The sequence below is a fragment of the Helianthus annuus genome, chromosome 6 (assembly GCF_002127325.2).
Source record: "Helianthus annuus cultivar XRQ/B chromosome 6, HanXRQr2.0-SUNRISE, whole genome shotgun sequence".
NCBI lineage: Eukaryota > Viridiplantae > Streptophyta > Magnoliopsida > Asterales > Asteraceae > Helianthus > Helianthus annuus.
In genome coordinates, this window is record NC_035438.2 from 73,081,396 (window position 1) to 73,096,691 (window position 15,296).

At 37.4% G+C, this 15,296-nt stretch overlaps 1 protein-coding gene across 1 annotated transcript; it reads left to right on the plus strand.

Annotated features, from left to right (window-relative positions):
- The first annotated feature begins 621 nt into the window (after window positions 1-621).
- Window positions 622-2,619, plus strand: LOC110944914. The gene has a single exon (XM_022186557.1). The coding sequence runs from the start codon at window positions 622-624 to the stop codon at window positions 2,617-2,619; it is 1,998 nt and encodes a 665-aa protein (XP_022042249.1).
- The last annotated feature ends 12,677 nt before the right edge of the window (window positions 2,620-15,296 follow it).

A 15,296-nucleotide genomic window follows, 5' to 3' on the forward strand; every position in this document is an offset into this window, starting at 1 on the left:
ATAACGAGCTTAGAAATACCCGCCCGAAATTGATTTAGAAATTAATTTCGGGTTGTCCCCGTTTATCTTGGGACTGCTTTTTGAATACTTTATCTCATTTAGGATGTGAATGTGTATTACATGATTGTTTGTTTAAGAAGGATTCGGTTATCATTTTCTCTTTGCTCCTCGGGTATATATATCATTACATATATACTTGGGAGCTAAGAGGAAATGCTGCCGAATTTTTCTTAAACAAACAATCATGTAATACACATTCACATATGAGATAAAGTGTTCAAAAAGTGGGTTTAGCAGCCTACCCTTGTCTTGTTAATCCTAAATTAGATTTTCTTTCAGTTGCATAATGCCTATCGATAAAAGTTGGATTGATTCCCCACGTCATTCACCTCACTACAAGCAAGGACTCGAGTCATTTATCGAGATGTGTGAAAGAGTGATAAAAAACCACGATGAAGTTAGATGTCCGTGTACCAAATGTAAAAATTCCGGCTTAAAAACTATGGCAGAAATGAAAACCATTTGCGTATTAACAGTTTTTGGAAGGAATACACGAAGTGGACCTATCACACGGACACGACTCCAATTGCAGAAGTAAACGATGTTGCGCCACAAGACGGTATGGTAAACGTTATTGAAGACATTAGGGGGGAGCGTATGGAAGAAGGTACATACCTTAACCAAGAGAACTCGAATGGAGATAGTAGCGGTGTTGTTGATGATTTTGAAGACCTGGTAAAGGAAGTTGAAACAGAATTATATCCTGGTTGTACCAAGTTTTCTTCTATCGACTTTTTAGCAAAGCTTTTGAATATAAAGGATACGTACCATTTTCAAAATGAAGGAGTAGATCGACTCCTCTCGTTGTTGCGAGAGTCAATGCCAGAAGGCAACAAGATTCCCCATTCGTATTATGTAGCTAAGAAGACATTTAAGAAGATTGGTTTGGCATATGAGATGATAGATGTGTGCACAAATGATTGTGCTCTCTTTTGGAAAGAAAACGAGTCCTTGCAAAATTGTCCCGTTTGTAATGAGAGTCGATGGGTCGATAAAGACACAAAAGGCACGAAGGTGGCTCGTAAGGTGTTACGATACTTTCCTTTGACGCCTAGACTACGACGTTTGTATTGTTCAAGGCACACAACGAAAGATATGATATGGCATAGTACCGGACGATCGGAAGATGGGACTATGCGTCATCCAGTTGATGGATCTGCATGGCAAGACTTTGATAAAAAGTACCCAAACTTCGCGATGGAGCCACGAAATGTTCGCTTAGGGCTTGCAGCTGACGGTTTTAATCCCTTTAACAACGGTAGTGGATCCTCGACTCATAGCACGTGGCCGGTTATACTCACCACATATAATCTGCCTCCCTGGCTATGCATGCGAGAGTCCACATTCATGTTGACCTTGTTGATTCCTAGCCCTAAATCACCGGGGAAAGACATGGATGTTTTCCTTAGACCGTTAGTGGATCAGCTTAAGCAATTGTGGCAGACAGGTGTACGTACTAAAGACGCAGCAACAAACACATACTTCACAATGAAGGCAGCGTTGTTATGGACCATAAATGACTTTCCAGCCAGTAGTAGCCTATCAGGTTGGAGCGGACAAGGCTACATGGCATGCCCAACTTATAACCAAGACACTCCTTCAATACGTGTAACTGGTAAATGTGCTTATGTTGGTCATCGCCGGTTCTTAGATGCCAACCATCCTTGGAGAACAAGTCTCGACTTTAACGAGAGACCCGAGACACGAGACCCTCCGAGACAGTTTAGCCCAGCTGACATAGAAGCTCAACTAGGTCATTTAATTAATCGTATACCAGGCAAGCATCCAGATTTTGGAGGTGGGAGGATAACCCGGTCAGATTTCGAGTTGAACTGGTCCAAAAGAAGCTTATTTTTTGACCTTGAGTATTGTTCTTCTCTGCAGCTGAAACATAACTTAGATGTAATGCATATAGAGAAAAATGTGTGCGACAGCTTGCTCGGTACTCTTCTAATGAACGATAAGAGCAAAGACACGCCAAATGCGCGGTCCGACTTGGAAAAACTAAACATTCGGCCGTCACAATGGCTGAAACAATCGGGTGGCAAGTTCTTAAGTCCCCACCCAAAGTACTCATTCAAGTCCGATGATCGAAAACTTTTTTGTCAGTTTATAAAAAATGTTAAATTACCAGATGGGTTTGGATCTAATATCAGTAAGAGGGTGACAGATAACAATGCTAACATTACCGGGTTGAAATCTCATGACTGTCATATCCTCATGCAACGTTTGATACCGATTGGGGTTAGAGGGCTTTTGACTAAAGATAAATCTACACCAATAGTAGACCTTTGTATGTTCTTTAAGCAACTTTGCTCTAGAACACTATCGGTGGATGATATGAAGAAAGCAAAGGATGACATTGTTACCATCTTATGCAAGTTAGAGATGATCTATCCACCTGCGTTTTTTGACATTATGGTTCATTTACTTGTGCATTTACCTAATGAAGCGATTACGGGAGGTCCAGTAGCTTTTAGATGGATGTATCCAATTGAAAAGTACATGAAAAAACTAAAGAACTATGTCAAAAACCCGGCAAGGCCTGAAGTTGTATAGTTGAAGGTTATGTGTTTGAAGAAGCTCTAACATTTTGTTCAATGTACCCTAAAGATGTTCAGACTAAGTTCAATCGCCCAGATAGAAACGATGATGTCGTTGTTGAAAAAAGAAAGTTATGGGTGTTTGAGTCCAAATGTCGTTATGTTGGCGCAAGAAAGGACAAATATCTATCATTCATCGAAAAAAGCAAGATGGAATGGTTTGTCCTCGAAAACTGCGCAGAAGTTAGGGAGTACATGAAGTGAGTGCTTCTATCTTTAACATTTCATAATCTGTTAATTGGTATTTCTCATTCCTTTCTTATATTTGTCATCAATGTAGTGAATTCAAACATACACATCCCCATGATGATCTTAAAACCAAATTTCCGGGATGGTTTCTCCATAAGGTATAATACATATATAACACTCATTACTCTATACTTGCTAGGTAATACATATATAACAAACATTATTACTCTATATTTGTTAGGTCCATTCGATGAAAACACAAAATTCTCCAGAATTCCACCCGGAGTTGTATGCTCTTTCAATTTGTGCGAAAATGACTGCTTACACTTACACTGCTTGCATAGTCAACGGTGTTAGGTTTAAGACACTTGAACGTGATGCAAAATGCGCAACGCAAAACTCTGGGGTGGAAGTGGTTGGAGAGAACGGTGTGAAATTTTATGGCCAATTAGAAGAAATTATTGAGTTGCGTTATACAAATTATTATTCCACTGTCCTATTTCGGTGCAAGTGGTTTGATATTCAAAGGGGTGTAAACCATGACAATAATATCACCAGTATAAGCACTGAACATGAATGGGACAAAGACGATCAACTCATATTTGCTTCGCAAGCCAAACAAGTGTTCTTCATCCAAGAAACGTCTCGAAACCAAAAAAATAAAGATAGGTGGGTAGTCGAAAATGTTAATCATCGAAGAATTTGGGATCGGCCATTAAGTGATGACCGCGTCAATAAGGTTCAAAATGTTGACAAACACTTAGAAGATAGGGACATTGTCGACAACAACTCTTCATCTGACTGTCCACTTGTCATTGACTTGACCCAATACTTTCAAATTGGATCTTCTCATGTTAGTATGGGTGAGCCTTCAATTGATGTTGATCCCCCAACGGCCACCGTTGATGAAGTGTTTGAAGTCGAGACTGATTGTGATGAGGTCGAGGCTGATTATGATGAGGATGATCCCGATTATGTGGAGTCTGACTAAAAGAAAAGTTATTGTAATTTATATTGATTTGTAATTGATAAACACTTGTTTGAAATATTTATTTGAATTTGAGTTACACTTGTTGTACTTTCCCTTAATTTCTATTAGATACACATGCTGTAACATTTGTAACTTTATAGGGATTATGTTTTCTGTATTGTTGATATTCGCTTATCTGATGGCTGATGTGGCCCCCTGGGGACATGGGGGTGACGGCGCTGGTGATCCACCACTTCCTCCTGGTGGATTTCGTGGCACACACGAGACAGACGGTAAGTCTTTTACTAAATTATTTTGTAGTCCTTATATTTTTTATATTATAAATGTTGTTACTAATTATTTTTGTTTTAATTGCAGCGGTTCCCCCGAAGAGGGTTAGGGGGAAAGCAAAAAACGAGAAACTAAGGCGTCTGGTAAAAGCGAGGGGGCCTGTATCGCTTACGTTTGACAGGCAGGTGACGTATACCCCTGTTGGTAAAACAAGAGATATGTTTTCACGGGAGGCCGACCTGTATATGTGGCGGTCCATCCCGTTCGATAAAATTGGATGGGATAACGTTGAACAACAATACAAGGATGCCCTCATGAACCACTTACGGGTAAATAACTTATATGCATAAAATTTTATCAAATATTTAAGCACATGCAAATCTAATTTATATATGATATTTTAACTATTTTATTTAATTTGTAGGAAAATTTCAATTTTGATGAAGTGGAACGTGATATAGAGGCCAAAAACTTGACGGGTGGCATTAGGGTTGTGCTTATGAAGCGGTACTCTGACCGCAAGTACGATGCTAAAAAATTATTTAAGAGCAAGGGAGGTTACGATGATCTTGAGAGTGCAAGGGCATTCCATCCCCCGGATATGCCCTATGATAACTGGTTGAGAACCATCGAAGGTTTCTGGGAAGAAAAATATATTAAAAGAAGCAAGGCCAACACACTAGTACGCGAGAAACAACAATTCCCATACCGTGGGGGGGCATCGTCGTACGGTAGCACCGCCTATAAAAATGTAATGTATGTGTGCGTGTGTGTAAGCTTTTGTTTATTTAATGTCTAATCTAAGTTTAATGTTAAACAGGATATGGATTGGGTACCTACGTATGCTAAAACCCACACGGATAATCAAGGGAATTGGGTTGATCCGGTTGCTGAAAAAAATTACGTAAGTATTATTTTCTATAACAAATATATATATATATATACACACACATATATATTTAATCATCTTCGTAAAATACAGCGGAACATACAACACGCCACAAGTGAATGGAGCGATGAGGGTCCGCCAATTGCCCCGTATCAGGAAGCGTTGGGTGAGCGGCGAGGATGGTACCGTGGGATGGGGCCTAAACCTTCTTCCAACACGTCCTCGCACTCGTCATCTAACATGTCGTCTTCGCAAGCTCGGACGCAAGAACCCTTTTCCGAGGTAAACTACGCAATTTATAAAATGACAAACGAACGCATGTTTCCTTGTTAAATATATGTTGGTAGCTTTAATTAATATGCTAATATACGTTTTGCTATCTATTATTGTAGGATTTTGTTAACAGCTTGTTCCAAACCCCGTCATTTTTTGAACCAACTTAACAACTATATTGCTTCACAAGGAAAAGGAAAAGGAAAGTCAAAAGACTACGATTCTGAAAACTTATTCGATAATGAATCCGACGATGAACCCAACGATAACGATGACTGACTTGTTTTTAATGTATGATTTAGATTTAATTAAACGTTGTAGGATATAATGTACGACTTAAACGTAGTTTTTAATTATATTACCTTTAGTATCTGTTGATTATGTTCATGGCATATGCTTGCGTTGTTTGAAAATAGGCAGGTTTTGTTTTTTCGGCTGTAAAACTGGCTGGGCAGCTGTATATACAGCTGCTCTATTAAAAAAAACCAGACTTTTAGCAGCGACACGTGTCGCCGCTATTGCCTTTCAACCTTTACCGACGAAGATTAATACCGGCGACAGTAGTCTTTACCGGCGACAGCCGGTCAATAGCGTCCGAGCAATACCGGCGATGTTTTACCGGCGACATGTCGCCGCTAAAAGTCAATAGCGGCGACAAAAGTGGTCAATACCGGCGACACCCGTCGCCGCTAAAGGTGCCCTGTTCTTGTAGTGTAAGATTGAGACATGTGGCATAATTTCAGAGGAAACGTCTTTGTAGCCTCCAGTGAGGGAAACGTCTGCTTCCTAGCCGTGACCTTTGAAATGTCGACAATTGTACGCTAGCGTCTACAATTGTATGATGGCGTCTACCAATGTACGATAGTGTCTACATTTGTATGGTAGAGTCTACAATGGTTAAATTTGCATATTGAATTATCTCATATCACACCTAATTTTAGAATAGATTATTTATTTATAAACTATAATTCATGGTTGTAAAAGTCGCTAGGCGCTTCCTAGTTGGTCGACCGGGGAGTTGAGAGTACTCGGCCTAGACGGAGAGTACACGGGGAGTACTCGGAGATGGCAAATTATAAAGAAATTAGTTTTTGGAAATGAAATATATGTTAAATAACATAAATTTACTAATATTTATAACAAAATACGTAAAACTGATATTCATTTTTTAATATGATAGCCACAGAAATTATGTTTTATTTTATTTTAAGTTAAACTCGGCACGAGTTGACCTACTAGATCCGATTTTGGCCAATGTTGACCGCATATGATCGAGTCCAAGTAATTAGTCGGAGTCGAAGAAAGTCGCCTCGGCAGCCTACCTTGTAGCGACTACTCGGGGAGTACTCGACCTTGGAGACCTTGTTTTACAACCATGCTATAATTTAGCAACATTTTATTGTTTTATATAGTTGTAACATATGTATTGGGAGTCTTTAAAAAAATTAGTATTTTTTACTTTTAACCCAAAGGTTTTTATCTTACACATTTTAATCCCTTTGACTTTTTTAGTTTTAGCCCAAATTTATTCAACTTTTGCAATTTAACCCCAACACTTTTTTATTTTCAACTTTGGCCCCCCTATACTTTTCATCTTTCGCAAGTTTTTCGTTTTAGGTTTCGTTCTTAATTTTGCATGTCAACACGCCACAACGTATGTGTGGGGTTGAACGTTTTTTCGTCTGTTCTTTCCTGTTTAATAGGCCAGTCGCAACACGTCTACTTTTCTCCATTTGACAAGTTTGTCACAACGCACGGATCCTAGATCGACTTAGGTATTCTTTTCTACGTTTTACGTTTCTGTCTAATTTCTTCGCATTAACACGTCGCAACAGGCATGCGTAGTTCAACGATTTTACGTATGTTTATCGCTGGATGTTATTTTTTACCTTTTGATTTATTTTATTTTTACAAGCTCTTCTAATGTTGGTGGTCGTTGGCAGTGGTTTGGTATTAGTGCTACTTGGCACAATTTTACGAACATATTTAGCCTATTAAGTTTTTTACTAATAATTTGTTTTGAGTTTACCGTTGTACCGCCTTTACTTAAGATAAACTATTTTTTTTAGGTGTATATTTTTATGTATGTATCGGTATAAATTCGATTTGCTCTGCATATCGACGTAAACTCTTTCTGGAAACGAGTAAGGTCAAATATAATACGTTTTTCGTTTAAAAAACCATTTTTACATGCATATTTTTATGTATGTTTCGGTATAAATCTGAGTTGGTGTATGTTTTGATGTAAACTTTTTTGCAGAAACGAGTGAGGTGATGTTTTGTAAATTTTGTTTCGAACCGAGTGGAGTCAAATTGTGGTTTCGTTTTTTCCTTTCTTTTCAAAAGCTCTAATTAATTTCTTTTGATTATACGTGTCAGCTTTTTCCGTTATACCCGTCATGTTTCCTATATATAACTCGGGTCACATATAATATGTTATGATTGTACGGTACAAGTTTGATTTACTTTATATTTGGATCCAATCGCAATGCTTATATATGCTATATTAAGTTCAATCAGATACGTCGAAATGTGTGTTTTCACATGGTTACCGCATCACATAACGTTTAAACTAATCTATTTGATGCTTGTGATGTTCCCACGCTGCTAGTTATAATAATTGGCATCTTGAATGTAACTTAATTAAACAACACACTTATCAAGGAGACAAGAACATAAAATTTAACTATATGCAAGAGTACAAGAAGTAAATATCCAAGATGTACAATTTTAATGAATATTCGATGACATAAAAGACAATTAAACCCTAATACCAATTAAGATGATACAAGAAAATAGTCACAAAGTAATAAGAAGCCAACCCGAAATACGTTTGTAAATACCAAGTTTTCTAGTAGCGGGTAGATGGAGGTTTATTGGTGCTAGATAATGATGACATTTTATTGGTGATAATTAATGAATAGGTTCGGAGAAAGTTAGGTGCTTAGACTGTGGGGTATGGTGGGTAGGGCTGTAAACGAATCGAACGAACACGAACAAGGTCATGTTCGTGTTCGTTCGTTAAGGAAATTAACATGTTCGTGAACTGTTCACGAACGCATATCGAACATAAGTTTATGTTCGTGTTCGTTCGTTAAGAAATTCAGTTGTTCACGAACAGTTCTGAACACTTGTCTCGAACACAAACGAACACAAGCAAATAAAAACGAACGAAAACGGACATTTAACTTGAAAATAAAAAATAAAAACATTGATATCTTTAAATATTATATAAGTAGTTAAACACAACCATCAAATGATAAATCAAAACACAAGAAGTCTACTACACTACCAAACGATTAATCAACTAACTTAGGCATAATTATCCAAAAAAATGGTTTAGAATGTCCAAGTTTTAGCTAACTTAGAAAAAATAGGGTTTCAAGTTTCAATAGATAAAAGGTTCATAATTTATTATTTTTTTAATATAATCAAACGAACACGAATGACTATGAGCGAACGTAACCGAACATATTGCCGAACGTTCACGAACGCAGTCGAACGAATGAGGCCTGTGTTCGTGTTCGTTCGCTAAGCTAGCCGAACGGAATTTTTTTTCTGTGTTCGTTCATTAAGCTAATCGAACGAACATAAACGAACTTCCCGCCGAACAGTTCACGAACTGTTCGCTGAACGTTCGGTTCATTTACAACCCTAATGGTGGGGCTTGGGTTGGGGCTTGGGTTGGGCATTTGGTGACACGTGTAAAGGGAGCCAGCCCACGGGGTGGTTACGTGTCCGTGGGGTATGGCGGGGCGTGGGTTGGGCTTGGGTTGGGCGGGTGGCTATGCCATATCAACAATTATTTTTAATATATATTTATATTTATAATTATACAAAAAATAAACATACCTATTTAAAAAAAATACATAAACATACATAATAATTATCAAAATAAAAGACATTCATTCTTCGTTGTCTTCGTCGGTTTCGAACCCAGGAATCGTTGAAACGTGTTCCACCAAATCAGCTCGAAGGTTCTGATGTATATCCCTTGACTTTATTAAAAATTCATTTGCCGCTTTATCTTCGTCTGTTACGTTACCTGGTTGGGGGTCATCGTCATCATGGTAGGTAACGACCGCTTTACCTTCATCCTCCAAAATCATGTTGTGAAGAATGATACATGTGTACATCACGTTTCGAATCTGATCCTTGTCCCATAGTCGACAAGGAATTGCCAATATTCGCCACCTTTTCTTCAAAACACCGAATGCTCGCTCGACGTCTTTACGTGCAACCATCTGGACCCTGTTAAACTTTAATCTCTTTGGATCTGTGGTACCGTGTTTTGTGAACGATTTTACAAAACCCCCCACTCTGGGTAAATCCCATCAACTAGGTAGTACCCGTACACGTACTCAACCCCGTTTACAAAGAAACTTCCTTTGGGTCCTATACCATTTACCCGATCATTGAAAAGAGGCGAGTGGTTTATGATGGTAATATCATTATGTGAACCTGGCATACCGAAGAACGCATGCCATATCCAAAGATCTTGGGATGCAACCGCTTCAAGCATGATGGCTGGCACCCCGTGAAATCCACTAGTGTGAGCACCTTGCCATCGGGTAGGACAAAGTTCCCAGGGCCATTTCATACAATCTAAACTACCTATCATCCCGGGTAGCCCATGATAATCAGCGTGATTGATGTTCCAATATTTGTTGCATGTCACTGAAGGAGGACTTTCTCAAATATCTTTTCTTATAAAGTTCTAGAATACACGAACAAAAGTTGTGAAGAGTTTCTCTAGCTACACGCGCATACATTTTTAAATAATCATCCATAATGTCCGAACTATTGCCGTACGCTAACCGCCTAAGTGCGGCCGTGACCTTTTGCCACGTACTAAATCCTAATTGCCCGGTTACATCGGGTTTTTGTTGGAAATAATCATATTTCTCCTCAAGATCTCTAGATATTCTTAAAAATAAGTTTTTACTCATACGAAAACGACGCCTAAACATTTTTTCATCATACTTAGGTTCCGCTGAGAAGTAATCGCTTACCAGCAAATCGTTAGCGGTGTGCCGTTCACGAGCGATGTACCTCCTCCTCCGTTTAGGTTGTTGAGTCTCTTCCTCATCGTCTTCGTCTTCCACGATAGCTTTCACCACCGCCGCGATCGTTTGTAGAAATATTTCCGCACCATCGTCAGATGATGATGACGATTCACTATAACTTGAAGAACTCATGGTAATATTGTGTTTTATTTGTTTGATATTGTGTGAGAAAAATGTTAAATGTGGTAAGTATATATAAAGGAAAAAGGTTTTTTTTTTTTTTTTTTTTTTTTTTTTTTTTTTTTTTTTTAAAAAAGCTTTCCCCCAACGGCGAGCCCGACGGCTACTTTGAATGGGCCACTCAGCAACCGCCATGTCACCTTGCTCCCGCGCCCCACGCCCGGCTTGAAACCCAAGCCCCAAGGGCCACGCCCCAAACCCAAGCCCACCCGGGGTGGTGACTTGGGCGTTTTACCACAACCCACGGCCAAACTCCCGCCCTATACCCCACGGCCTTAAGGTGTGTTTTTAGGCTAAATGGATGAGTAAATCTTGTTATAGGTTGAGCTTAGGGTGAGGGGGGCACCCTCGGTGACCCCATGCGGGGAGGGAAGTAGCCGAGCGGGAAGGGTGCCGCCATCCAAGAGGGGACCCAAATCGGTGGGTTTGTTCGGGGCTTCTTCACCGAAGAAGGAGAGAGAAGATGGTGGGGCCACCCTCATTTTCAACCAATCAACATTTTTTCTTTTTCTTTTTTTTTTTGAATAAAAAAACAAGTCACCTAATAGGGGAGTGCCGCCATCAAATTGGGGTGCAAGTGGACTTTAAGAGGAGAGTTGACGTGACATAACCTGATTGGATGTGCGTAACTTAAAGGTATATCATAACATTGAAACATGAAAATAATGCATACCCGATATTAGATTAATTACTTGCATTCTCTTCCACATTATCGTGTTTAGTCAGTTTTTATATCATTGTGGAGTTTACTAGTGCTTAATTGGTTTTCCTTTCTATTTTGTTTTTGGTTTTCTACATGTATCAATGTACTATAGCAAAATGTTGATATGAAAAATATATGTTCTAGCAGTGGCGGATCTAGAAAGTTCGTATAAGGACAACATTTCAAAGAAAAAGGGTAACAAAATAAAAAAAAGGTCAAAATTTTTCAAAATTTACACTACTACCGGAGCGTTAAGGGGTAGCAGAGGCTACCCTTTATTACATAGTAAGTCCGCCCCTGTGTTCTAGTCTATTTCAACAACTTTATTAGGGCATCAGCCAAGTATTGCTCAATCCCTATTGTTACTATAGCAAAATGTTAAGTGATATGAAAAATATAAGTTCTAGTCTATTTCAACAATTTTATTAGAGCATCAGAGCCAAGTGTTTCTCAATCCAAATAACCAATAAACACCATCCCTCCATCACGTTTTCTTTCAACTTTGGTTGGTGTACGTGACCACGAGTTGGATGTTGTACAAATCACAGAAACTAGCCTTTATGATAGTGACTTATCCAATTCTATTTTTTTTCAATTCCAAACTAAGTGGTTTCACATGTCTCCCCGCTACACCTTTTCACCAAGTGATTTGATTAAGATGACGTGAACATCACGTGTCGAAAAAAAGAGACCAAACCATATACCTCACGACTACACTATGATCTTATAGTTTCTTTGCCATAAAATTGGCCTCTTTTAATTTCTTCATCTTCTATATAAACATGGTATATTGTTCTTCTATAATAACATCTCCTTTCTTCCTCTTCTCTACAAACTCCTTATCCTCTAGACTTGCTTCATCTTCTTTATTCTTTTTCTCTACAAACATATTCTTCATTTGTACTATCAACCACACAATCAAAAGATTGTCAACCCGCAAATCATCAAGTGACTCAAGTTCATTTTATGTTACAAACATATAAAGCTTTGTCTCTCCACTTCGATCCAAGCTTCATGTTGTTACAAACATTTCACTTGTGGGGCATATTAGAGTGGTTACTTGCAGTTTTTTCCACTTGTTACAAACATTTCACTTGTGGGGCATATTAGAGTGCTTACAAACATTTCACTGGTGTTGGGTTGTGGTGTTGGGTAGTGGTTTGGTGGTGGTGGTGGGTGGATGGTGGTTGGTTTCTGGCTATGGTGGTGGGTGGTCGGCTATGGTGGTGGTTGAGGTTGTGGTGGGTTGTGATCAGTGGCGAAGCTTGAAAAAAAAGTTCAGGGGGTCGGAAGGTAACGGACCTAAAAAAATTTTTATCGCGTAGTTTCGAGGTATATGTTTGGGTAGGACGTCGGTGATTCGGGTCGGGTCGGGTCAAACATTAATATCAAATAAAAACCGTTCTCAAACTTTAAAATTGGACCAATTTTATTGCGTAGTTATGATTTTATTCTTCCGCATAACAAATCTAATAACACAAGTTAACAAAACAAATCACCCTAAATTGCAAACTCTAATAGTTACAGAAAGATTCAACAAGTTTAGGGCGAAAATGGGACCAATTTCACCTAAATCACATAAATTGAAGCCATAAATTAAATCTAAAGATAAAAAACACATACCTTGAAGATTGAAGAAGTCGAACTCGAACAAGACCACAAGTAGCGCAACCTTTCTGTTCTTCTGTCCTCGTCTCCTCAGCAGTCAGTGATTCGTGATTCCAACGAACAAGACATCCACAAAAGTGTTGTTTTTTTTTTTGTTTTTTTGAGTGTTCTGTTGATCTGTTCGTAATCCCCCCCCCCCAAATCCAACGATTTGGGTTTTTTTTATAGAATGTTAGGTGGGCTTTTAATTTGGGCTTTATATAATAATTTGGGCTATAATAAACATAACAATCTAATTTGGGCTATATAAATAAACTTTTTTTTTTATAAAACCTGGGGTCGAAAACGTATATACCTAATTTTATTTTTTAAAACCGGGGGGTCGAAAACGTATATACCTAAAAAATTCTATACGAAAAGTACATACATAACACTACTGGGCGAAAAGTTCGGGGGTCCCCCGCCCCTTCAATCATGCGCCCTCTGGTTGTGCTGGTTGAGGTGGTGGTGGGTGGTGGTTGTGGTGGTTGTGGTGTTGGGTGGTAGTGGTGGGATTTGTTTATTATTTTTAACAATATAGTTTCCAATGCCGAGTCTAATGCTAGAATTGTATGTTTTTTAACTGGATATCGAAAGTCGATGTTTTGACAGTGGTGATAGCGTAATCCTTATAGAGAACTGCACTACGTTGATATTTCAGATTCAAACGCCTACATGCGTCCGTATTTTAGATTCATGCACCGGGACGTCGGTCTAGGATGATGTCTGTTTCGGAGTGCACTACATCATGCATCACTCCAGCTAATGCCACCTGATGTAGTCTACCCGACACACAAAATTCCAAGCTTGTCGTTTACTCGGTGTGGTGTTGATGTATCAACTGACGGACGTAAAGCCCGTTGGAACCTAGGATACCAACACACACAATTCCAATAGGGCATGTGTGTCTAGGTCCCTTTTGTTGTATCATCCGATGAGCTTTAGACCCATCGGTTTTGTGTACTAAAGTATAAGAATATGTAACAGTTAGCAATTTAGTGTTTAGGGTTTAGATTATCCTTGTATTATATTTTGTATGAAAGTGTCGTGTTTTGTGTTATTATATCAACCAATGTTCAATTACATTTGTATTACATGTCTTGTTTCGTTATGGTATATAAATGATTAGCCAAACACAATATAGACCCAGACGATTTATCGAGACCGAAGCACTATAAAAACATTTTTATAAAAAAATGAAATTTTATAATAATACTTAATAAAAAAAATTGACATTATATAATAATAGTTATATATACAATTTATAACAATATTTTATAAAAATATGAAATTTCTTATTATATAATTTCATATGAAAATTTATGATAATAAGTAATAAAAAATTGATATTCTTTGTTAATAGTTATATATACAATTATAACAACATTTTATAAAAGAATGTTTATCGAGACCGAAGCACTATAAAAACATTTTTATAAAAAAATGAAATTTTATAATAATACTTAATAAAAAAAATTTGACATTATATAATAATAGTTATATATACAATTTATAACAATATTTTATAAAAATATGAAATTTCTTATTATATAATTTCATATGAAAATTTATGATAATAAATAATAAAAAATTGATATTCTTTGTTAATAGTTATATATACAATTATAACAACATTTTATAAAAGAATGTTTTTATATAATTTCACAACAATTTATAATAACTAGAATTACGACCCGACGCAATGCGGCGGGGATTCTTTAGTTATAACTAAGTCGATTTAGGACCCGCACGTTATGTTGAACATGTCAAATGGGAAAAAATAGATGATGTAAAAACGTTCACCCACACACGCGCGTTGCGTCGTGTTAACTCGCAAAATTTAGAATGAAACGTAAAAACGTTAAACCAAAGACGCACATTGCGATGTGTTAAGTCACAAAATTTAGAACGAAGTATAAAGCGAAAAATTTGCAGAAAACGAAAACTAGAAAGGACCAAAGTTGAAAGTAAAAAAAAAAGTTGTGAGGATAGACTGCAAAAGATAAAAAGTTTTGTTTTAAAAGTAAAAAAAAAAAACAAATAGTTTTGGGTTAAAAGTAATTTATGAAATATTTTTGGGTGAATAGTAAAAAAATCAAGTTTTTTTTGTAGAACCCCCAAAGCGAAGGTTACAACAACCATATGCATAACCATTTTTTCTTTGAAAAACCCACAAAGCCAAGATTATAACACATAAGTAAAAAAAATCAAAGTGGTTAAATCGCCAAAAATGGAAACTTTTGAATTAGAAGTGAAAAATCAAATTAATCAAAGGGGTTAAATTGTATAAGATGGAAACTTTTGAATTAGAAGTGAAAAATCAAATTAATCAAAAGGGTTAAATTATCAAAGATTAAAACTTTAAACTCAAATTGTCAAAGATTAAAACTTTAGGGTTAAAAAGGAAACAAAGATTAAAACTTTA